At 38.1% G+C, this 24,285-nt stretch overlaps 1 protein-coding gene across 2 annotated transcripts; it reads right to left on the reverse strand.

Annotated features, from left to right (window-relative positions):
• Nucleotides 1-1,311: 1,311 nt before the first annotated feature.
• LOC114745602 (protein NCA1) lies at nucleotides 1,312-24,222 on the reverse strand. Of its 2 annotated transcripts, none has more exons than XM_028933768.1 (8): nucleotides 24,135-24,222; nucleotides 23,082-23,490; nucleotides 22,761-22,989; nucleotides 22,259-22,404; nucleotides 10,498-10,585; nucleotides 10,214-10,360; nucleotides 2,338-2,487; nucleotides 1,312-1,944 (listed from the first exon to the last, which is right to left on the reverse strand). In XM_028933768.1, exons 2-8 carry the CDS (start codon nucleotides 23,474-23,476, stop codon nucleotides 1,873-1,875), a joined length of 1,227 nt encoding a protein of 408 aa, XP_028789601.1. In that variant the 5' UTR covers nucleotides 23,477-23,490; nucleotides 24,135-24,222; the 3' UTR covers nucleotides 1,312-1,872. The 2 variants fall into 2 exon arrangements, with proteins under 2 accessions (XP_028789601.1, XP_028789595.1); XM_028933762.1 differs by having other exon boundaries at nucleotides 24,072-24,214.
• Nucleotides 24,223-24,285: the final 63 nt, after the last annotated feature.

Genomic DNA, 24,285 nt, shown 5'->3' on the forward strand with positions numbered 1-24,285 from the left:
ACTTCAGAAGAATTATCACATTTTAAGGGACCTTTTTGCTGTATATTTGCTTGTGTGAGACCTTAATGTCATTTTCCCTTAATAAAAATGAAAGCATGTCCCAAAAAAATTAAGTTAAAAAATCTCATGCAAATTCTTAAAATATTTGAAAGTATAAGGGAGCATAACCACTTCTTTGTGATAAAAAGATTCATTTATAATGTTTGTTTATAAAACTTTTTTATAAATTATAGATGCATAATTTTTTGAATCATATTTGAAATTAGTCACCAAAAGAGTAATATAATGGTAGACAAGAATTGCATATCTATATTTTTCTTATTAAGATCTCTACATTAAAAATATTGTAAGTCATTAATTTGTACTGCGAGTCTGCGAAGTGTTTTTTCCACATAAAAGTTGACTCGGAATGTTTACTGTTTTTTCCCCCCTTGGAATAGAGAAGAGATGTATTAATAACAGAAGTATTTACAAAAGTTTTGCGTAGAATGAAATAAAAGCGTAAAAGACAAAAAGAAACAAGCATCAAAAGGTACTATTCATTGTTCTTTCTGAAGTCCTGCACGTGTGGTTAGAATTATAAATAGTTTATTAGGAATATTTACTTTGATTCTAAATATAAGATCCCAATTTATCTTATACTAAATTTATTACATTTTTCTCGAAGTTAAGAGAATATTTTCATATTGAATAGTCATCATTGCAAATGATTAAGGAGGGCATCTTGAAAAACCAACTATTTATAAATAGCTTTAGTAATCTTTGTAACTTTTAAAGTCAATTTTCTAATTTAGTGTTCCAAAAATAAAAATCATACTTAGTCTGTATGACCATGAGATGTTTGTGAAATTTCACATAATCTTAGACCTCTAACCTTGAAAGATTCCCCAAATATTATCCTTTCCAATCAAAACCTGTAAAGAAATCCTTTTAAAAAAAACACCTTCAAAATAGAAAAATTACAAAGAAAGAATCATAACAACTTTAGTATGGATTTTGACAATAATAATATATATTTTGATAACAATTTTTATAAATCAGTCCCTGCATGTAATTTTTTTTTTTTGGTGGTCTTTTTTAGCCATTTTCCTTTTAAAATATCATGATTGGAATTTTTTTTCCAAAAAAAAAAAATCCGTCAAACATAGACAATAAACTTCCCCCTCAAGATTCTATAGAAAAAACACAATCCTAAAATAAAGCTCAAAAGGGACAATACGATATAATGCTTAATGCGGAGTGCTGATTTCTTCAGAACAATAACAGAGACGTCCATAAACACACAGCATCAGAGGTAAAAGGTCACCCTTGTAAACAATATTCTGTATATTTCCAATTAGCTATAACTTCTGTTCCCAGTTTCGAAGTCAAAATAGCATACTGCAACTTACACATTACATTCTACACGCTCATGGTAATGCAGAGGAAAACCCAGCATAACCTGTCCAAGATCCACTAGAATTACAAGCTTCCAGCATATATACCCATAACGTAAGAGAGAAGAGAGATACGTATAAAACGGAGAGAAAGTGGGCTCCACAGCGAACTCTCATGGTGTGTCGCACTTAGCCTCACTTCAGAAACACGTTAACACATTAACCTCAGAATCCAAGTTCAATTTGTCCCTTGCACACCAAGAAGAGCAGTGATAACAGGTGAGAGAAACAGAAGGATATAGACACGAGAGGAATCTCAGAAGTGGCAGCTAATAAAGCGTTAGGGCATGCCTGAATATATAGCTTTACTCTGAAAGACCGTCTTCCTCCGTTAACTGGAGCTTATTTTAAGGATCTTGTCAATGGCTTATAGAAACACGTTTATTTCAACCAGAATTCATGTCTGCCTTCTCATGCGGAAGATTAATATATGATCTTAGATTGTTGCCTCGGCTTGTTCTTCTTTGTCTGCGAGTTGGCTTCTGAGGAATTCTAGCACCGAAAGTCGCTATAGAAGAAAAAAGAGTAAAGTAACTTGTTTCAGGATCAAACATTGGAGTTCCATGAGATTCATGAAGAACATGTAAATCTTCTAGCAATCTGGATTTCTACATTCATAAATATGTATGAATATAATGCATTCAAAAAGCAAGTGATAGAGATTAAAAGAAAATGATAAGTAGCGTAATGACGTAGAGTCATTTTGTTTCGGTGACAGTCTCTCTGAACGTATAGACATAAATTACATTTGGTGGAGTGAGGATGGACAACAGTAAAACTTGTATGTTATATCGGCACATGGAAAACATTAATGAAGTATTTATCTCTTTTGTTACATTATAAATATGACATTTTTGGTATGAAACAATAAAATAACAAGACAAATTGGATATAAACTTACACGTTGTTCAAGTCCACTGGCTTCAGATTTCAGTGTCAACGACTCTAACAAGTCGATAGCTTCTTGAAATCCATCAGTTGCCAAACTTTCGTTTCCCAGATTCCTGTCCGCATCAGCAACTTTTGCAAGAGAAACAGCAACATCTAGAACCTGAATGACATGTCAAATAATAACGTGTTAACATCAATATTAACCACTTTATTTGCAGAAACATGTATATTCTGTAGCAGCAATTACGTCTATTAAATTGAAGGGCCACTTTAAAAAAAAAAAATTGCGCTGAGTTTTACATTGTTTAGTGGTTTTAAATGGGTTAAAAAAAAAAAAAAGGAGACAAAACTGCTAAATACTCAAACAAAGAAATGAAGGAAATGTTATGAACCATCAGCAATAATTCCTGTCATCAAAACATCTTTAGAATATGGACAAAGAGGAAAAGACTATTTTCATAAGTAATCTGAGATTTTTTAAAATTCTCTATTTCTCTTCTCAGTTGAGTGTAGCTTGACGGTCAACGTTCAACCGTGCCAATATACATAATATATCACAGGGGAATCCATCTTTTGAAACTTGCATCACATTTCCTCAGGTCTATTATGTCTGGACGTTGTCATTCCCTTTGAAACCCCCTGTTGACACAGCCATCCCCTTTTCTTAACTAGCTTATTTCTACTCAAAGGAAGCGCCCCCCCCCCCAAAAAAAAAGAAAAAGAAAATTCTTTTCCTTTAATTTTTTTTTGCCCCCCCTATCCGTGTCTTTTTATTTCCACTAGTGAGTTTCACAATTATTAGCTAACAAAACTTTGCTCATAAACTTTTAGTCCTCTATATTTTCTTACGCAAGAACAAATGTAGAGCTACTCAAGTAATATATTGTTCGTATGATTATTTTAAAAGGGATCGCACATGCATCTTTCGACTATACGTAGTATAGTTAGCAAAAACTTGCGAGAAGACTCCTTAGACTATGTGCATTTGCCCTTCCATATGTTTCTAAAAGCCTAATTCAAACCAGCAGAAAACACCGAAAAGCTCATATCTTAATGAAGCAAAGATGAAACTGAAACATTCAATTTCCAGAGTGAGGGAGTGGCCAATAAGACTCCTTTTGCAGAGGTATTTGCTCAATGCATAATTCTCTGTGACACAGTAGATAACTACGTACAAGAAAAAGGGTTACAGACTGAATTTTTCACTATTTCTACAACAATGGCTTATCAGACACAACACGCAAATAAATGCCAATGCCAAATAAGTGTCATGCATCTGTTCATAAGCCTTAGCGCCCTCCCCCCCTTCAAAAAAAAAAAAAAACGAAGAACAAAATCCATTCATAACCATGAAATGAACATCTAATGTAAATTCAATTTTTCTTGTCAGTAAACGCCTATATGGAGCACAAGTTGAGATTGGGACTGGTATTTCTGAAAACCAATTTGGTTTCATGCCAGGAAGGTCAACAACAGAAGCAACATATTTACTAAGAGGGTTAATGGAAAAATACATGAGCTAAAGAAGAGACTTGTAGATGGTTTTCACTGATCTAAGTGATATAGGACCCTCAAACACCAGGCAATGAGGCATTTGGACTTCCTTATAAGGATTACCCTACATCAGGGATCATCTTTGATCCCCTTATTTGTTTAACTTAGTCCTTAACGTTCTAACTGAACATATCAAATAGAAAACCCTAAGTGCATACTTTTTCCTGATGATATAGTTCTGTTAGTTGAGTCAGGAGAAGAGATTAACTCTAAATTTGAGACATGGAGAAGAACCTTGGAGTCGAAGAGTTTCCTTCTGACTAGAAGACAGATATGGAGGTTAAATTGGGAAATCAACTCGCCTCAAGTAGAAAAGTTTAGATATTTGGAATCAAATATACAAAAAGATAGCAAAATTAATAGAGATGTTAATCATAGAATTCAAGCTAAGTGGTTTGAATAGAGATAGCTGACGGGAGTTACTTGTGATCAGAAATTACCTAATAGGGTTATTACCAAAAAAAAAAAAAAAAAAAAAAGAAATTACCTAATAGGGTTAAAGTAAAGTTTTACTGCACTACTATAAGACTAGTTCGTCATGCTTCATGGGACTATGACAACATGACTATGACCTTTTGGTACAAGCCACTTGTCAAGGAAATTGTCAATTGGTGAATACATTAGACAACCAATTAGAAGAGGGGAACCAGCTCTTCCTACTACAAGCTATTGAAGGAGGAGGGGATCAAGTCTTGGGAGTATTGCATGATGAGAAGAATGATGCCGAGAATGGTATGAGACTATTATTAAATGAGTTTGGGGATGTGTTTGCTAAACCTAAATCACTTCCACCATTAAGAGACAATCATAATCATCCCATATTTTACAAGAAGGGTTTGACCTGATTAATCTAAGGCCCTATCGATACCCAGCTATCCAGAAAGATGAAATCAAAAGGCAAGTAAATGAGCTTCTAAAGAATGGAGTTATTCAAGAAAGTGCCTCTCCATTTGCCTCTCTAATAGTCCTAGTAAAGAAGAAGGACGACTCATGGAGAATGTGCATTAATTTTTGTGAACTCAATAGGAAACTATCAAGAATAAATACCCCATTCCTTTAGTGGAAGAGCTGTTGGATGAGCTCAAGGAGGTTAGATAGTTCACAAAATTAGATTTTGAGAGCAAGGTATCACCAAATTCGAATGGAGCCTAGTGACACTTCCAAGACAACTTTTAGGGCTCATTCCAGTCACTATGAGTGGCTAATGATGCCCTTTGGGCTCACTAACACCCCTGCAACTTTTCATGGAGCCATGAACAGCATTTTCAGAAATTTTTCTAAGGAAAGTTGTGCTGGTCTTTTTTTATGACATTTTGGTTTACAGTTCCAGCATGCATCTTCACCTCCAACACTTGCGGAAGGTGTTACAAATATTAAGGGAAAACCACTACTTTGTTAAGGAAAGCAAATGTACGTTTGCTGCAACTCAAGTGGAGTATTTGGGTCACATTATCAGATGGGGTGTGGTCTGTACAGATCCTAAAAAGATCAAGGCAGTGCTGGACTGGCCTGAACCTAAGTCTGTAAAGGAATTATGATCCTCTTTGGGGTTGGCTGGGTATTATAGAAGGTTTGTTAGGGGTTATGGTGAGTTGGTGAGGCCCTTAACCAACTTATTAAGGAAGGACAGCTTTAAATGGACACCTGAAACAGCAACTACATTCAAGAAATCGAAGGAAACATTAGTGGCAGCTACTGTTCTTGCTCTTCCAGATTTTTGAAAGACTTTTGCAGTGGAAACAGATGCATGTGGTATAGGGATCGGTGCTGTCTTGATGCAAGGTGGGCAGCCAGTTGCCTGTTTCAGCAAAGCTTTGGCCACTAGACACCAAAGTCTCTCAATATATGAGAAGGAACTACTAGGGCCAGTGCAAGCAATAGAGCATTGGCATCAATACCTGGAAGGAAGGCCTTTTGTTATTTTCTCATACTAGCAGAGCTTAAAATACTTATTGGATTAGAAGTTAAAAACCTCTTTTCAAATGTATTGGGTGTCTAAGTTGATGGGTTACAACTATGAGATCCACTATAAGAAGGGAAACAACAATAATGTTGTTGATGCTCTCTCTCGAATGCCTAAGATGGAAACTTTCCAAAGTACATTATCTACTTGTTCTCATCAACTTTTACAAGAAATTAAGGCAAGCGGGGAAGCAGATCCTACTTCAAAGGATATTCTTACTACCCTCCAACAGCAAGGTGCAATGGGAAAATTCTTTGATGAGAATAAATTATTGAGGAAAGATGGCGGGTTGGTGGTGGGAAATAATGTGGCTGTTAAGAATAAAATCTTAGAATGGCTTCACTCAACACCTCAAGGGGGGATATTCTGGAATTCATGCAACTTATCAAAGGGTTGAGACACTGTTGTGGTGGAAGAATTTGCTTGAAGAAGTGAAAGAATTCATTAAGTATTGTGACACTTGTGCAAGGGATAAATATGATACAGTAGCCTATCCAGGGTTATTGCAGCCTCTTCCAATTCCTAACAAGACTTGGGAGAGTATAAGCATAGATTTTATTGAGGGTTGCCAAGGTCTAATGGTAAAGACACTACTTGGGTGGCGTAGATCGATTGAGCAAGTATGCTCATTTTATCTCATTATCTCACCCATTTTCAGCTTCAAGTTTGGCACAACACTTTTTAAATCATGTGTATAGGTTGCATGGTGCTCCTGTTGAAGTTATTAGTGACCGTGAACCTCTGTTTGTTAGTAACTTCATGCAGGAGTTTTTAAAAATTATGGGGGGTGGATCAAAAGCTTACTTCTTCATACCATCCACACAGGAGTTTTTAAAAATTATGGGGGGTGGATCAAAAGCTTACTTCTTCATACCATCCACAATCTGATGGCCAATCAAAGGCATTAAATAGGTGCTTGGAAACCTGTTTGAGATGTATGTGTTGGGATAAGCCAAAGGAATGGAGCAAGTGGTTACCTTTGGCTGAATGGTGGTACAATACCACTTATCATACTTCTACTAAAGGAACTCCCTTCGAAGTTCTCTATGGAGAAAAACCTCCTCTATATGTGCCTTATTTACCTAGAAGTGCAGCTGTGAAAGCTTTAAAGAAGTCTTTTACAGCAAGGGAGGGGGCTTTATCAATTGCTAAACATCATTTGCATCATGCTGTGAACCTTATAAAGCTTTGGCTGATGCTCACCGAACAGATAGGGAGTTTCAAGTGGGGCAGCGGTTTTTCTTAAAGCTACATTCACATCCACATGTATTGCTACTTCCAACCACTCATCCTCTTTCTTCCCTCAAAACCCTAACCAGTTCCCTCTCATTCACCCTTCCGATTCTTCGTGGCACTTATCTTAAATTTATAGCTTCTTTCTTTCCTCTTCTTTTTTCTTATTCTTTTTATCATTAAATTTCACTTTCACGGCCACAACCCACGGTGATAAATCATGTCCTTAGATGCACTTGAGCTAGAAGTTTTTGGCAGATTATTTACGGGGGAAAAAATGGAAAATTCTACATATATTTTTAACATTCAAAACTTGTTATAGAATCAAATAAAATATGTGAGACAAATTAAAAAGATAAAAGACAGATTTCCCTAGCCTCTAGGAGCTCACAAAAATTAGCCCCAAGATACTTTGGTCCTTATAGAGTGCTGCAAAGAATTGGTCCTGTGGTGTATAAGTTGGAATTACCTCCAGATTCCAGGATACACTCTACTTTTCACATCTCCCTACTTGTGTCCTGATCCTTATATGAAGCAGCGTCATCCTCCACTAGATTGGCAAGAACTACCTCCTACTTGTGAGCCAGAAAGAGTATTGAACAAGCGAATCGGTAGGAAGAAGGGGAGAATCGTCATAGAAGTATTGGCGCAGTGGAAAAATCTCCCTAAAGAAGAAGCAAGTTGGATTCTGCTATATCAATTACAACAACAGTTTCCCTCTTTTCAGATTCAAGACCCTTGAGGGCAAGGTAACGATCCTAATTGTGTATATGGATGATATAGTCATAACTAGCAATAATGAAGTTTCTATCTCTCAACTCAAGAAAGCCCTAGTTAGGGAATTCCAAGTGAAGGACCTAACACAGACGAAGTACTTTCTTGAAATGGAGGTTGCTAGATCCAAAAAGGGTATAAGTGTATCCCAACAGAAATACACACTTGATTTACTCCACGAAATAGGAATACTTGGAGCTAAACCAAATGAGACACCTATGAAAGAATCATGCAATCTGGAAGTGAAACCAAAAGAGGTACCAGTTGACTCAGAAAGGTACAAAAGACTTGTGGGTAAACTGATCTACTTGACCCATACACGACCTGACATTAGCTATGCAGTTGGGGTGGTAAACCAATTTATGCATCAACATCAGGAAGAACATATAGAAGCAGTATACAAAATCTTGACCTACCTCAAACTCAATCCGGGAAGAGGAATATTCTTTAAAAAGGGAAATACAAGAAACATAGAACTCGACACTGATGTAGATCATGGGAGAGCTGTGGACAACAGGAGATCTGTCACAGGTTATTGCACTTATGTTTGGGGAAACCTAGTCACTTGACGAAGCAAGAAACAGACAGTAGTCTCAAAGAGCAGTGCTGAAGCTAAGCTAAGAGCTGTAGCTTTGGGGTATGTAAAAGAATGTGGGTGATTAGACTCCTGAAGGAATTGAGAATTCCCTATGAAGGTCCAGTGAAGCTCTAGTGTGACAACCAAGCAGTATTGAAATGACCAAGAATCCAGTATATCATGACCGAACAAAGCATGTCGATGTTGATCGGCACTTCATCAAAGAAAAAGTCGAAGGTGGTACGCTCAACTGATTAGACTGCTGACATCATGACCAAGCCTTTAGCCAGAGTCAAGTTTGAAGGGCTTCAAAGCAAGCTGGGAATGGTAGACATGTACTCTCCAGCTTGAGGGGGAGTGTTAGAAAGCCCTTGATTCTCTCCATTAATTACCCATGATTTTTGCTAGAGAATAAATCCCTGTTTTTGTGGTGCAATATCTCTAATTTAGTATAATCCTTTCTAATTAATTCTGATTGATTGTAATAATTATAACCGGATTGTTTTCTGCCACCCAGACCCTATAAATTGTGACTCTTTCATATGAAATAAAATACATAGTGAATTATTCACACAAGATAGCAGAATTATTCACACAAAATAGCATTATATAATCATAAATATTGGATTAGGGGTGGTATTACTAATTCTATGAGCCACAAGGATTTATTAAATGAAGGCTTACTAAGTCCATAAGGGCTTAGGGGTAGTTTAGGTAATTAGCCTTAGGATTAGCTACTTAGCCTAACGAGGTTGTTGATTGATGATTGACAAATGACATTCAGGAAATTTTCTCTTCTCCTACTCTCTTTCCCCTGTTCTCTAAGACTTCTATAGCATTGTATCAATTTGGTTCTGGTTTCAGACAATATCCAGTGGGCAATAATTTAATCTTGTGTCAAGTAGAAAGAAGCACAAGGAAGGAAAGGTACTTCACATGGTGGGACCCTCAGTACCAGTTTTTTCCAGTAAGGAAGCAGAGAAATAGTGATTCAGGCTCCACATGATCAGAAACAGCCTAATCCACGCCTCCAATGGATTAAAACTATATAGGCCGAATCCACAAATCCACAAATGCTAAGACAGTGATTCCATCAATATTCAAGAGAATTTTCTCCAGAATTTAACCCCTTTAGTTCAGATTTTGTATCCCCCCCCCCCCCTTCTTACTTGATCCTTGAGAGCAAGGATCTTTTTGGGAGGGGGGTATTGTTATGTAATCATAATAAAAATTAAAAAGAGGTTAAAAAGAGGGTTGGTTAGCTAGATAAGTAGCTGTTAGGGGAAGTTAGTTAAGGGACCTAAGATTATGAATAGGATCCTAATTGTTGATGTATTCAGTCTTGCTCGTTAATGAGAAAACCCTGAAGTAATTCAGTCCAATTCTATCGTCTCCCTCTGACTCTCTCCTTTCTGAACCCCCTTTCCCTATTCCTCTCTGTTTCTCTCTTTGTTCCCTCTTCTTTCCCCTTCTATCTCATTCTTTCTGCAATTACTACAACATTCTACTATTCCCTCTTTCTCTCTCATTCTCTCTCATTCCTAATTATAATAGGATAACAGTAAAACACAGCATATAACCATAGGAAAGTAACAGGTGAAATCCAGAAATCCTTCACAATTTCAAGGATAATTATCTTCTATAAAATATGATCCAAAATTCAAAGCAAGAACATTCATGCAATATTTGGGCAAGTCAATAGAACACAGAACGCACCAAAAGCAATTTAGACATTGTATTAATATTTGATAATTCAATTTCAATATAGACAAAGCAGTAACCAACCTGGGATGGCACATCTGAATGATGCTTGACTACATCGCGCCGAACATTCAAAGACTGAAAATAGTAGGATCTTGCCCCTTGTAGGTCTCCCTCATAATATTTAAGATCTCCAATTTTATTCAGCGAAACAGAAAGTGTATGTGTAATCTGTAGGGAGAAGAGTTTAAATATATAAATTTTAAAAATAATAAAAGATGTTCATGTGATATATAAATTTTAAAAATAATAATCGATGATCATGTGACATATAAACACGGTCTTAAACAATGTTCTAATGAAATAACCTCCAAGTCATCTTTTGGCAACTTTGAGAGAAATTCAACACTTTCTTCAAAATAAGCAACTGCAGAATTAGCATCCCCCATGGCTCGGCTGCACAACATAAAAAGTAAGCATGCATGTCACAATTGGCCTCTAATAAGCATTTGACAAAGTAAACACTATATGCAGAAAGGAGGTTTGCATTGCTCTTTTAATAATCTAGCGCTGTCCATGTTCCAGATGCCATTTCAAAACCACGTTAATAAAGCTTTTTATTTGGAAAAGCAAGCAAGTGGTAGGCAAAGGGTCAGGAATTGCCATAGCTTTCAATGATATTACAAACACAACTTGATGAACTACAATTGAGCACAAAATCTCACCAGCCTCACCTACATATCAAAATCAATTTCACCACACTTTTCAAACAAAGATTTAGCTGCTCTTCTGGAATTCAACATGCAGTTCTATTTACTATACCCAATCAATCACAGATATATGGGACGCTTTTAAAATATTATTATAGTAGTCCAATAGCAGCTTTTATTTATCATTTTATGCACGTTTTATAATTTTTCTTCATTCTTTTCTTTCAGCAGAATCTCCGGTCATAATTATCTACCTTCTGCAGTGCACATAACATGTTTAAACTTGAAAGTGCTTGACTATATGCTAACCTATCAAAAGAAAATATAAAAATGTGACTTTTACAACCCACTCATTAATTTTGAACAGATTCTCCTCATTGCTTACCAAAAAAGAAATGTTAGCGCCAATATGGGCCTTGGCCCAAATTAACCTAATTAGGTTTAGGTTTTATTTACTTAAGAAAATAGAAGATAGACAGCAGGAGTTTAAATTCCCTGATTCTAGGAGTTTTTATTTTATTTTTCATTGATTCTGTATCCTATGGGTGATTTGGTCAGTTAGGGCGCATGCCTATATATGTACCTCGCTGTTTTTCATATCGAATAAGAACAAACAGCATCGAATTACACATGGTATCAGAGCTACCATGATCCGGTTTGGATTCGGACTGGATAATGACGATCAAGGTGGCATAAACTCCTCGGCCTTGAATACCTCTACAGTGTCAAGTGATCAGGGTTCAGGCCACCAAGTGCCGAACAATGCTACCTCCTCGTCAATCACCATTCATCAACTAAATGGTCAGAATTATCTCTAATGGGCCGTGAGTGTCCGTCTGTTCGTGACTGGAAAAGGGAAGCTAGTTTATCTCACCGGCACCGAGAAACGACCTCTGTCCTTTGACCCGAAGCTTGCAAAGTGGGAAATAAAGGATTCAATGATCCAGTCATGGCTTGTAAACTCAATGACCACAGACATAAGTGCAAGCTTCTCCCTGTTCAAGTTTACACAGGAAGTTTGGGAGGCTGCACGAGATATGTTTGCCTCCCTCAATAATCGTGCTGTGATCATGGAGATTGAGGCGGCCTTGGATAAACTAAAACGAGGCACTCTAGCCGTTACAGAATTCTGGACAAATCTAGTGATATTATGGCAACAACTGGATATGTATGACACGTATGAATGGGCTTGTTCTACTGATGCCCAACTCTATGCCAAAATCAAGGAGGAGGAGAAGGATCTACAAGTTCTTGCTGAGTCTGAATCTTGTTTTTGATGAGATCAGGGGATGCATTATGAGCTTTGAAAAGCTTCCCTCCCTACGTGAAGTATTCTTCATGGTGAAGCAAGAAGAGAGCAGGCAAAAACTTACTGCCTCTATACAACCACAACAGCTGGTGTCTGACTCTAGTGCTATGTACACTAAGGGTAGCCAGTCAAATGATGGAAAGGGGGGGAAAAATAATAGATGGTGTGATCACTGTCAAAAATCAGGACATACCAAAGAGGTATGCTGGAAGCTTCATGGGAAACCAGCAAACAGAGGCAAAGGGAAAAGTGACTCGCGAGCTAACACAGCTAAAAGCGACTCTGATTATGATAATAAGCTTAGTACTGAGGAAGTTGAATGTCTCCGAAGAATCCTAGAAAAATATGACTAAAGAACAACTAGTTGCCTCCGGTAATATAGCTTACACAGGTAATGTCATTCTTGCCCTAAAAACTAATATTGACCATAAGAATACGTGGATAGTGGACTCTAGCGCCACAGACCATATGACTAGGAATCCAAAGCCGATTCAAAACCTAAAACCGTGCACATCCCCAATGTTTATAAAGGTAGCTTACGGAAAATTTTTAAAGGTTCATGGTATTGGTGAAGCATGTCTCTTTGAAAGCCTAATTCTCAAAACCATCCTATATGCACCAGATTTAAAGTGTAGCTTGATATATATGAGTAAAGCTACCATATTTCAACACTGTCATGTTGATTTTTTCGCTACTCAATGTTTGTTTCAGGACTTGGAGTCAGAGAAGATGATTGGCAAAGCTAGGATGCTAGAGGGATTGTACTGTGTGGATGCTCAACAACCGTGGACTCAACCAAGTGCTTCTAGTTTTGCCGCTGGAAAATCTCTTCCTTCTGTTTTTACTGATAAAGAAGTGTTATTATGGCATTATAGGTTAGGACATCCTAGCCCAAAGTATATGTCCAGATTGTTACTTGATTCTTTGAATAAAAATTTTTCATCTCTATCCTGTGAAGTTTGCCAATTGTCTAAGCATACTAAAGGCCTCTACACACCCCACTCTCATCAATTCACTCAACCTTTTTCTCTCATTCACAGTGACATTTGGGGTCCCACTCAAACTCCCTCTCTAATACATGCTAAATGGTTTGTCACGTTCATTGATGATCACACACGCTTAACTTGGGTGTTTCTAATGAAAGATAAATCTGAGTTACCTAAAAAATTAATAAATTTTCACAAACTGATCTCAAATCAGTTCCATACCACTATTCAAATCCTTCAGAGTGATAATGGGAGAGAATATATGGGAACATATCTACAAACCTACCTCAAACAACATGGGATCGTTCATCAAACGAGCTGTGTAAATTCCCCACAACAAAATGGCACAGCCGAAAAAAAAAACCGTCACCTTCTTGAGTTAACCAGATCCATAATGCTGACACACGGTGTTCCAAAATACTACTGGGGGGAAGCCATACTCACTGCTGCACGCTTAATAAACTGTCTTCCTTCTAAAACACTAAATTTTGATACATCTCTCCAAACCCTAGCTAAAACCTATCCAAATTCCTACCTTCACACTCAGATTCCACCGAAAATTTTTGGTGCATTGCTTATGTTCACAACGATAATAGAGGTAAACTAGACCCTAAAGCCTTCAAGTGTATTTTTCTTAGATGCTCATCCACCCAAAAGGGCTACAAGTGTTATTTTCCTCCCTTAAAGAAATATTTTGTGACCATGAATGTAACTTTTAATGAAAACCACAGTTATTATCCAAAAACACCCATTCAGGGGGAGAGTAGTGAGGAATGGGAGTTTCTTCAACCCAAAAATACTATATCAACCACTCCTACTTCTACTACCCCTATTTTCACAACCTCATAATCGCAACCTCAACCAACACCAAAACCACCACCAGAACTCCCTGAAAACTCAAATTCTAATTTGGACAACAGGCAGAACAACACAGAAACAGGTGATACAGATGCACAGTGTGGTGAGTTGGAAATAAATAATGCAGAAACTGATGCAGTCTATGAGCAGCCCACTCAAGACAATAGAACCGAAGCAACTCAAGACTCCTCTAGCATCAAGCACCGCCAAAACTTAACTCCTACTTCAAGTTCAAACGACCTTGGGTGGCCTATTGCCTTGAGAAAAGGGGTAAGAACCTCTACTCGACATCCAATCAGTAATTTTGCGTCTTATGATCGACTATCTTCTTCCATGCATTGCCTTGTTACTAATCTGGTAGATGAAAAATTGCCTACTAGCTTTCAACAGGCAATCCTAGATCCCAAGTGGAAGGAAGCTATTGAAGAAGAATTGAGGGCTTTAAGACAAAATCAGACTTGGAAGATCACGCAACTGCCAAAGAACAAGAAGCTCGTAGGCTGTAAGTGGGTGTTTACAAAGAAATATAATCCAGATGGTTCTATTAACAAATACAGAGCCCGACTTGTTGCTAAAGGGTACCCACAGACCTATGGCATTGGTTACGAGGAAATTTTTGCACCGGTAGCTAAACTCAATACAATTAGAATCTTACTATCTCTAGCAGCCAACCTTGACTGGCCCCTGCATCAACTAGATGCAACAAACACCTTTCTTAATGGCGATTTGGAAGAAGAAGTATTCATGAATATTCTACAAGGTTTAGCAGAGTACAACTCTCCAAGTATGGCCTGCAGACTATACAAATCTCTCTATGGTCTTTGTTGAAAGTGGGCTCATTCTCATTGGGCCCAAATCGGAGATGATCCTACTCCATCAGGATTAATTCCAGTTGTTTAACTTAGCATTATCTTTCTGCCTTTTATTTATGAATTTAAATGATTTTTCCAGATTTGTTGTGGTTAGATTTTAGGATTGATTTAGATAAGATTATATGCGAGATTATCATATCTTTCTCTCCTATATGTATCGACCGCTCCAGTTGAATAAAGATTAAGTTTTTCGCGTTTAATTACCATCATGGTATCAGAGCAATGGCTCGGTCCTTCAGAGACGCGGTGATCGGATCGTCACGAGCCTTGTCTACCCAGAATCCGTCGAGAAGCGACTCTATCTAGAATCCGTCGAGAAGCGACTCTACCCAGAATCCGTCGAGAACTGGAGGAGACTCCCACGAGATGGCCGAATCCGAAGGAAGCCGTCAAACTGGAGCGTCGTGTTCGACGGGAGTAATTCCAGCTGCTGACTCCTCGCAGACGATGATTACTCACCGATTAAATGGAAAAAACTATTTACAATGGTCCAGGAATGTTCTGATGTTCATAAGAGGAAGAAACAAGGAACATTACTTGACATGGGACCCGAAACCACTAGAACCAGAGAACCCAAAGTATGCAGCCTGGTGCGCCGAAAATAATCTGGTGATGACATGGTTGATTCATTCCATGAATACCGAGATTAGCGAAAATTATCTCCTGGCCAACTCTGCTCGAGAAATATGGGAATCGGCCAAGAATACCTTCTCTGCTAAAGACAACACAGCAGCACTCCTTCAAGTCAAACGAATGTTGCAGTCTCTCACGCAGGGGGAGAAGACGGTGACCCAATATTTTAGTGCACTAATGAAGCTATGGCAGCAACTCGATTTATATGAGGTATGTCATTGGGCGTGCCAATCTGATAGAATAAACTTCAAAAAAATAACAGAACAAGAACGATGCTTTGACTTTCTTCTAGGTCTCAACGACACTTTTGAGGATGTAAGAGGACGCATAATGGGAATGCAACCACTCCCATCCCTTGAAGAAATCTTCAATATGGTCAGATATGAGGAGAGCCAAAAAGAACTCATTCAAATCACCTCTCCTATTCAGTCTCTTTCCCTTGCACCAGCGACAGAGGGATCAGCTATGGTCACACGAAGTAACCAAGGAGGAGACCAGAAGGGGAGGAAGCCGTCCTTGAGATGTGATCATTGTAATAAGAATGGGCATACTCGGGACACTTGCTGGAAAATTCATGGAAAGCCAGCACACTTGAAGCAACGAAATAGGGGAGATGGTAAAAGTCTACTTACAGTCAATTCTGATAGTGGGAATCTGAGTGTTGATGAACTCACGTTGCTTAGACAGATTCTGGACAAGTACTCTGGTGAGAAAAATAATGAGAAATCTACCCCTTCTATTACCCTGGCTCATTCAGGTACTATTTTACTCACTGCACTAAGCACTGTAACCGGATCCAAAAATATATGGATTATTGATTCAGGTGCCACTGATCATATTACCGAGTTCCGGGAATTATTCTCTAAATTTAGGCCATATTCTGAACATACTCAAGTTCAAGTTGCTAACAATACATATGCTAAGGTTAAGGGATCAGGAACTGTTACTATTTCAGACACTATAGTACTAAAAAATGTCCTTTATGTTCCAAAAATCCCTTGCAACTTGCTATCTGTAAATTGTGCAACCCATGAATTAAACTGTCTCATTATCTTTGATAAGCTTCACTGTGATTTTCAGGACTTAATCTTGGGGAGGATGATTGGCAAAGCTAAGGAACATAATGGGCTGTACTACCTTGAAGGAACTACAACTAAGAGATATGTGGCTGCATCTACTTCCCAAACCTCTAGTTTTTCTTCTAAAGAAGACTTTATGTTATGGCATTTTAGACTTGGACACCCAAGTATTGATTACATGAAATTGTTGTTTCCAAATTCTATGAATAAAAGGAATTTTCAGTTTTATTGCGAAACTTGTTAACTAGCCAAACAGACTCGTACCTCTTACCCATCCCATGCCTACACACCCACACAACCTTTTGCTCTCATTCATAGTGATGTTTGGGGTCCTTCTCGGGTTGCTACTACTTCTAAGGCCAGATGGTTTGTAACATTTATAGATGATCATACTCGCTTAACGTGGCTATTTTTTATGAAAGAAAAATCTGAGATGTTCTCTATTTTTAAAAATTTTTATACTTTTGTCCAAAATCAATTCCAAGCTTCAATTAAGATTTTTCGGAGTGATAATGGAAAGGAATTTGTTAATTCTCACCTCACAACCTTTTTTACTGAAAAAGGCATTCTCCATCAAACGTCCTGTGCCAATACACCCCAACAAAATGGAGTAGCTGAACGCAAAAACCGACATCTTCTAGAAGTAACTAGATCTTTGTTACTAAGTCAAAATGTACCAAATTTTTATTGGGGAGATGCTGTACTTACTGCTGCATATTTGATCAATCGTATGCCATCAAAAACTTTAAAATTTCATACTCCAATTCAAAAATTCTTGGCAACTTATCCTCACTCTTATCTCATTCATTCTCTTCTTCCCCGTGTTTTTGGGTGTACCACATTTGTGTTTGATGGTGACAAAGGAAAACTTGAGTCTAGATCAATTAAATGTATATTTCTAGGGTACTCTCCTACTCAAAAGGGTTACAAGTGTTATTCTCCTATCACAAAGCACGTATATATCACTATGAATGTTAAATTTTTTGAAAACCTACCTTTCTATCCCAAATTACCCATTCAGGGGGAGAGAGGTAGGGAATGGCCAATCTGGATAGATCAACAATCTGAACAACAGAGTAGCAATCCTACCAATAACACCCAAACATCTCTAGATGACCAAACATCATTAGATGTCACCTTTCTTGATCCTGAAGTTACTGAACTATCCTCTTTAGCCACAGAAATCACACCCAACACACCAGCAACTACCTCTAACAGACAAGAATTCCAACCTGAGACCGCAACTAGACCTACTTCTCCTCTTCCTAACCATAACGAGTATTCTTTTGAGCCAGTAATAAGTGAGATACAGGGAACTCAGGAAGAATAGACTGCTACCGGTGAAGACCCCATTAATGTTCCAAGGCCAAGTCATGAATCCATATCCGAGGTTAATCCTGCAGATCTCCAATGGCCCATAGCTCTCAGAAAGGGAAAAAGGAGCTGTATGCGGTACCCGATAAGTAGGTATGTTTCTTATGACAAACTCACTTCTCGATTTAAGACCTTTGTTGTCAATATAGACAGAGAAGAGATCCCAAGAACATTTAATGAGGCAATAGTTGACCACAATTGGAAACTGGCAATTGAGGAAGAACTAAGGGCCTTGATTAAAAATGGAACGTGGGATATTGTTGATTTGCCTCAAGGGAAAACCGTGGTAGGAAGTAAATGGGTATTTACTAAAAAGTATAATCCAGATGGAAGTACCAACAAGTACAAAGCTAGATTGGTAGCAAAAAAGGTTTCACCCAAACATATGGTATAGATTACCAAGAAACCTTTGCACCAGTGGCTAAATTCAACACTATCAACGTTTTGCTCTCACTAGCCACAAACTTGGATTGGCCATTATATCAATTGGATATAAAAAATGCCTTTTTGAATGGCGACCTGGAAGAGGAAGTTTACATGGAAATACCCCTTGGGCTCAGAGAATCAAGAAATGAAGGGAAGGTATGTAGGCTACGCAAGTCTCTATATGGACTTAAACAATCACTAAGAGCGTGGTTTGGAAGGTTCACGCGGGTAGTCACTGGATTTGGCTACAAACAGTGCCAAACAGACCACACACTATTTGTCAAACGCACTGATCATAAAATAACTGTGTTAATTGTCTATGTGGATGACATTGTGTTAACAGGGAATGATGACAAGGAAATCGCAGCGTTGAAGAGGAAATTAGCCTCAGAATTTGAAGTAAAGGATCTAGGCCACCTAAGGTACTTCCTGGGATTGGAGGTTGCCAAATCACAGAAAGGCATCAGCTTGTCTCAAAGGAAATACACGCTAGATCTTCTCAAGGAAACCGGGATGTTAGGAGCAAGACCAGCAGAAACTCCCATGGAACAGAATTGCAAACTAGAAATAAAGCCAGACGGAAAAACAGTGAACAAAGAGAGGTACCAGAAGTTGGTCAGAAAATTAATATATCTATCCCACACAAAGCCAGACATATCATTTGCAGTCGGGGTTGTGAGTCAATTTGCAAGCAATCCCCAAAAGGAACATATGGAAGCGGTTGAGCGAATTCTCAGATATCTCAAGAGAACTCCAGGTAAGGGTCTCTTCTTCTCAAAGGGAGATCAGAAGGGAGTTGAGATATATACTGATGCAAACAAGAGGGCACCTGATATAGAAGATAGTAGAAACATAGAAGTGTACACTGATGCTGACTGGGCAGGAGCAGTTAATGACAGACGCTCCACTACCGGTTACTGTACATTCGTCTGGGGAAACCTTGTTACTTGGAGAAGCAAGAAACAGCCGGTTGTGTCAAGGAGCTCAGCAGAATCAGAATTTAGAGCTTTGGCTCTAGGAATTTGTGAGGGGATATGGATTGTTAGCCTACTACGAGAACTAGGCATTGAAGTAAATACACCAGTTCAAATGTGGTGCGACAACTTGGCAGCTCTAAAAATTGCCAACAATCCCGTTCAACATGATCGAATGAAGCATGTAGAAATTGACCGTCACTTTATCAAAGAAAAAATAGAAGCTAAAGTGGTTGATCTGGCTTACATCTCCACAAGAAGACAAGTTGCAGACATGATAACCAAAACATTGGTCAAGGCCAAATTCGAAGAGCTTACAGACAAGCTGGGAATGATCAACATCTATTCGCCAGCTTGAGGGGGAGTGTTGAAAGTGGGCTCATTCTCATTGGGCCCAAGTCGGAGATGATCCTACTCCATCAGGATTAATTCCAGTTGTTTTACTTAGCATTATCTTTCTGCCTTTTATTTATGAATTTAAATGATTTTTCCAGATTTGTTGTGGTTAGATTTTAGGATTGATTTAGATAAGATTATATGCGAGATTATCGTATCTTTCTCTCCTATATGTATCGACTGCTCCAGTTGAATAAAGATTAAGTTTTTCACATTTAATTACCATCAGTCTTAAACAGTCTCCTCAAGCCTGGTTTGAGAAATTTACAACTGCTGTAAAGAAATTAGGGTATAACCAATGCCAATCGGATCATACTCTGTTTGTCAGACATTCTGGTAGAAGAAAAACGATTCTCATTGTGTATGTAGATGATATCATTTTAATCGGTGACGACTTGTTTGAGATAAACAAATTGAAGAAATCCTTAGAAAAGAAGTTTGAAGTAAAAGACCTTGGAAGTCTTAGATATTTCCTTGGAATGGAGATTGCTAGATCCAAGGAAGGCATAGTTGTCTCTCAACGAAAATATACTCTTGATTTACTAAAGGAGACTGGTATGTTGGGCGCCAAACCAGCAGACACGCCAATGGAGCCGGGATGCAAATTAGACAATAAAGAAGAGGAAGAAATGAACTCAGAAGAAGGGAAAGAAAGTTCAGAAAAGAAACCTAAAAAAGAACCTGTGCCGGTTGATGCAGAGAGATATAAGAAGTTGGTGGGAAAACTACTCTATCTATATCATACACGCCCAAACATAAGCTATGCCGTGGGAGTGGTGAGTCGCTTCTCCAATGAGCCACTTAAGGAACATATGGACGCTATTTACAGGATCCTACACTACCTAAAAATGACACCAGGAAGAGGACTCTACTTTGCTAAAGGGAGCTCCAGAGAAATAGAAGTATATACCGATGCAGACTATGGAGGTTTTCTCCCTGATAGAAGATCAACTTCAGGCTACTGCACTATGTTTGGGGAAATCTTGTAATGTGGAGAAGCAAGAAGCAATCGGTGGTATCTAGGAGTAGTGTTGAGTCAAAACTTCGTGCACTTGCTCATGAAGTATGTGAAGGGCTATGGCTACTCAGAGTGTTGAAGGAGCTACAACTTGTGCCTAGCAGTCCAATCAGGCTAAGATGCGATAGTATGTCAGCTATTAGGATGGTCAGGAATCCTACTCATTATGAAAGGACAAAACATGTGGACATAGACGAGCACTTCATCAAAGAAAAGATGGATGCAAAAATAATTGATCTTTCGCATGTTCCATCACACAGACAAGTAGCAGATTTCTTCACCAAAGCATTACCAAGGCCCCCGTTTGATGAGCTCAAAAGCAAGCTAGGAATGAAGGATATTTACTCACTAGCTTGAGAGGGAGTGTTAGCGCCGATATGAGCCTTGGCCCAAATTAACCTAATTAGGTTTAGGTTTTATTTACTTAAAAAAATAGAAGATAGACAGCAAGAGTTTAAGTTCCCTGATTCTAGGAGATTTTATTTTATTTTTCATTGATTCTATATCCTATGGGTGATTCGGTCAGTTAGGGCACATGCCTATATATGTACCTCACTGTTTTTCATATCGAATAAGAACAAACAGCATCAAATTGCACAGGAAAGAAATCTCAAATTACTTACAAAAATTTACAGGGATCTTCTTGGGCAACCAACACCAAAAAATTGTTAAAATAGTGGTTGTCCTTTTAAAATTTTTATTGGAAAAAAACTCATTTGGAAGGCAAAGGCATAGGTGAGAAGATGATAGCTGTTCGCAAATAACTGAAACTACTCATGGCCTTCACTTAACAATTTAAGATTTAGGGTTGAACTAAGACTTGGCATAGTACTGAAGCCTTTATATAACCAAGCAGTCAAGAGTTCAATCATTGGTGCTCTTATCCTACATAACTAAATGAAGTTTCAACAAAAGGCATGTCAAGCTTGTACTATGTTCACACTTCAATAAAGCTATTCACGGGCCTTTAGATGAAAAGATTCTTGAGAAAAAAAACAAAATAACGCAGCCTGGAACCATGTACGAGGGAAGTAGTCCTTTTTCAATTCTTGGTCTATGTCTAATTAAATCCAGTATTCCTATTAGAATCACTCCATCATTTTTCACACATGCATTCATACTTAAAACTATCCTTACTTGTATCCTTTTCCGCAATCAATGGGAGTTCTAACAGATATTTGTATACTTGAACATAATTTCATCCTTCTTAAGTTATCAATTTTGCAAGATAGTCTGATAGAATAAAGTGAAAATATCCTACAAAAAAATATGAGCAAGCAGAAATGGAAAAGGTAAAATCAAAATGTGAGGAGAATGAAGTAGATTGTTATGCACACAGACATGTAAGAGTATGGCAAGAAAAATCAAGTGATAAAAGAAGCATAAAACAACAATAAATCCTTATCCCACTAGGCAGAATCGGCTACATGGATGCATTATCCAAGGCATATGAACAAGAAAAAGAGATTCAAAAATAAAATATGCAATACACACCAGCAGTCACCGAGCATGCCCAAGACTGCTCCAAGCTGTGAACATAATTCTGATGTGTTACCCATCTTTTCTAACTGGCCACGGATATCTTCTGCACAGAGGCTGAGCCTTGATTTGGCACTTTCTATATTCTGAGCACGGAATGCCTGAAGATGAATTGCATGCAACAAACTGCTTATTGTCAGGCAGCATAACATGGCACCAATCACACAGAAGAACTCAGCATAACAACATCCGCCCATCACTTATATGGCATGTCGCCAAAAAGTTGCTTTCCAAAACATCCAACCATAGCAATCCGTTAGCATGCGGCAAAAGTAACTAAAGATCATTTATTGTCACCGTTGTTGTTATCTTTCTCTTATTATAATCAATAACATATGAATGAAAACTTATTCCTTGGCCCCACCCAAAAAAATACCTTTAAGGAGCAATTCCATCCAATAATTTGAAATACAATAGTATGCAACTTAGCAGTAATTTTTGTAAAAGCCATACTTACCCTCATGGCCTGTTGCACTAAGAAGGAACCCCTTTCCAAAGATACATCCTCATATATAACTGGTTTATTCTCTTCTGTTTCTTCTCCTTTGTCTGAATTAATAGACCTTCTGATCCTAGCATGACCTTCAATAAAGCGATCAACTGTACCTTGAAGATTAGCATCAGGCTCAATCTTCTCAATATCAGCCCCACATAACGGACAGTCCTTAAAGCGTGATATACATGCCCTAATTTCAGAAATATAAAAAATAGAAAAAAAATTCAGAAACAATTTGTAAAGATATTAGTATACATGAAAGAATAACCATGGAAAGCATACTTGCAGAAAGCATGAGAGCAAGGCACGCATTTGCTAGTTTCAAATAGGAGTGCCTGGCATATCATACAGCTAAGAGGACCAATCTTAAATGTTTGGGAGTCATATCCAAAAGGGCACTTAGGAGAAGCACTAGCTGAGTCGTTAGAATCTTTTTTAGCTTGGGAGTCATATCCAAAAGGGCACTTAGGAGAAGCACTAGCTGAGCTATTAGCCTCTCTTTTCGTTTGGGAATCATATCCAAAAGGGCACTTAGGAGAAGCACTAGCTGGACTGTTAGACTCTTTTTTCACCTTATTCTCAGACCCAGCTTGATGCTTAACTGAATTTTCCCCAGATTTTTTTGCAGTGGCATCATCAGGACGAGAAGCTTTGACAAAAGGGCAAACTGGCGTCATATTAGATTTCAAACCTGCATAAAAACAAAGAGTTTATTGCTCAATTTTGAAGCAACTTTCTGTATAATTGAACTTGCAAAAATTTATGAAAACTGCGTCAGTGATCAATTCCATATGAAGCGCTTCCGCTTTACACCGTGAGGAAAAAGGAACTCAATAGTTTTCGACTGCAAGAACAATATCCTCGGAGTTTCTACCAACAAATCATATTCTACGTAAATTATGCATAATTTTCAACCTCCAGGAGAACCTCATCACATTTTTCATCCCATTCAATAGATTAGGCAAAGTGGGATGGACAGCAATGTTAAGCTGGCCTCAAAAAATTTCCAACAGAACTAAAATGTTTTATCATGATGAATCCTATTTTACAACAAATAAATTTGCATCTAGATCTTGCAAAATATAGGTCACTTTCCTTCCTCTTAATGAACAAGATCATTTCAATAGACAAACGTAACTCCCAAGTTACCACGTGAGCACTATTGGGTATGCAATATTCGCATCATAACCGTAAATTAATCAATTCCCTAAGTCGTCAGAGAAAGAAAAATCAAATCACAGAATCGAACGTGAGAAAGGGGGAGAGATAAACCAGGGTTTGAACTTTAAAGCCTTCAAAATGAAAGATTTGCATAAAATGATCGCCGATGCTCGCGTTCAAGGACGTCGTCACAGTGTTGTCGCTGTTCGTTCTCTCGTTTTGCTTTCGTTCTACAGGCAAAATCCTGGGAAATGCGGGAGGAGGTGCACCATTCTAATGGACATAGACGTCGACAGTTGGGTAGAAGTGTAAGATATTTTTATGT

This window comes from Neltuma alba, unplaced genomic scaffold (assembly GCF_004799145.2).
Source record: "Neltuma alba isolate B1F8T4 unplaced genomic scaffold, ASM479914v2 tig00000770_pilon, whole genome shotgun sequence".
Classification (NCBI taxonomy): domain Eukaryota; kingdom Viridiplantae; phylum Streptophyta; class Magnoliopsida; order Fabales; family Fabaceae; genus Neltuma; species Neltuma alba.

What these genes read in the sequence shown, in the direction of transcription:
- LOC114745602 (XM_028933768.1), bottom strand. Translation starts at nt 23,476, where the DNA reads ATGACGCCAGTTTGCCCTTTTGTCAAAGCTTCTCGTCCTGATGATGCC. An exon ending in TGCTCTCATGCTTTCTGCAA is followed by an intron (nt 22,990 to 23,081) that starts GTATGCTTTCCA and finishes TTCTGAAATTAG; the next exon opens with GGCATGTATATCACGCTTTA. An exon ending in CCAGTGGACTTGAACAACGT is followed by an intron (nt 1,945 to 2,337) that starts GTAAGTTTATAT and finishes TTTCTTCTATAG; the next exon opens with CGACTTTCGGTGCTAGAATT.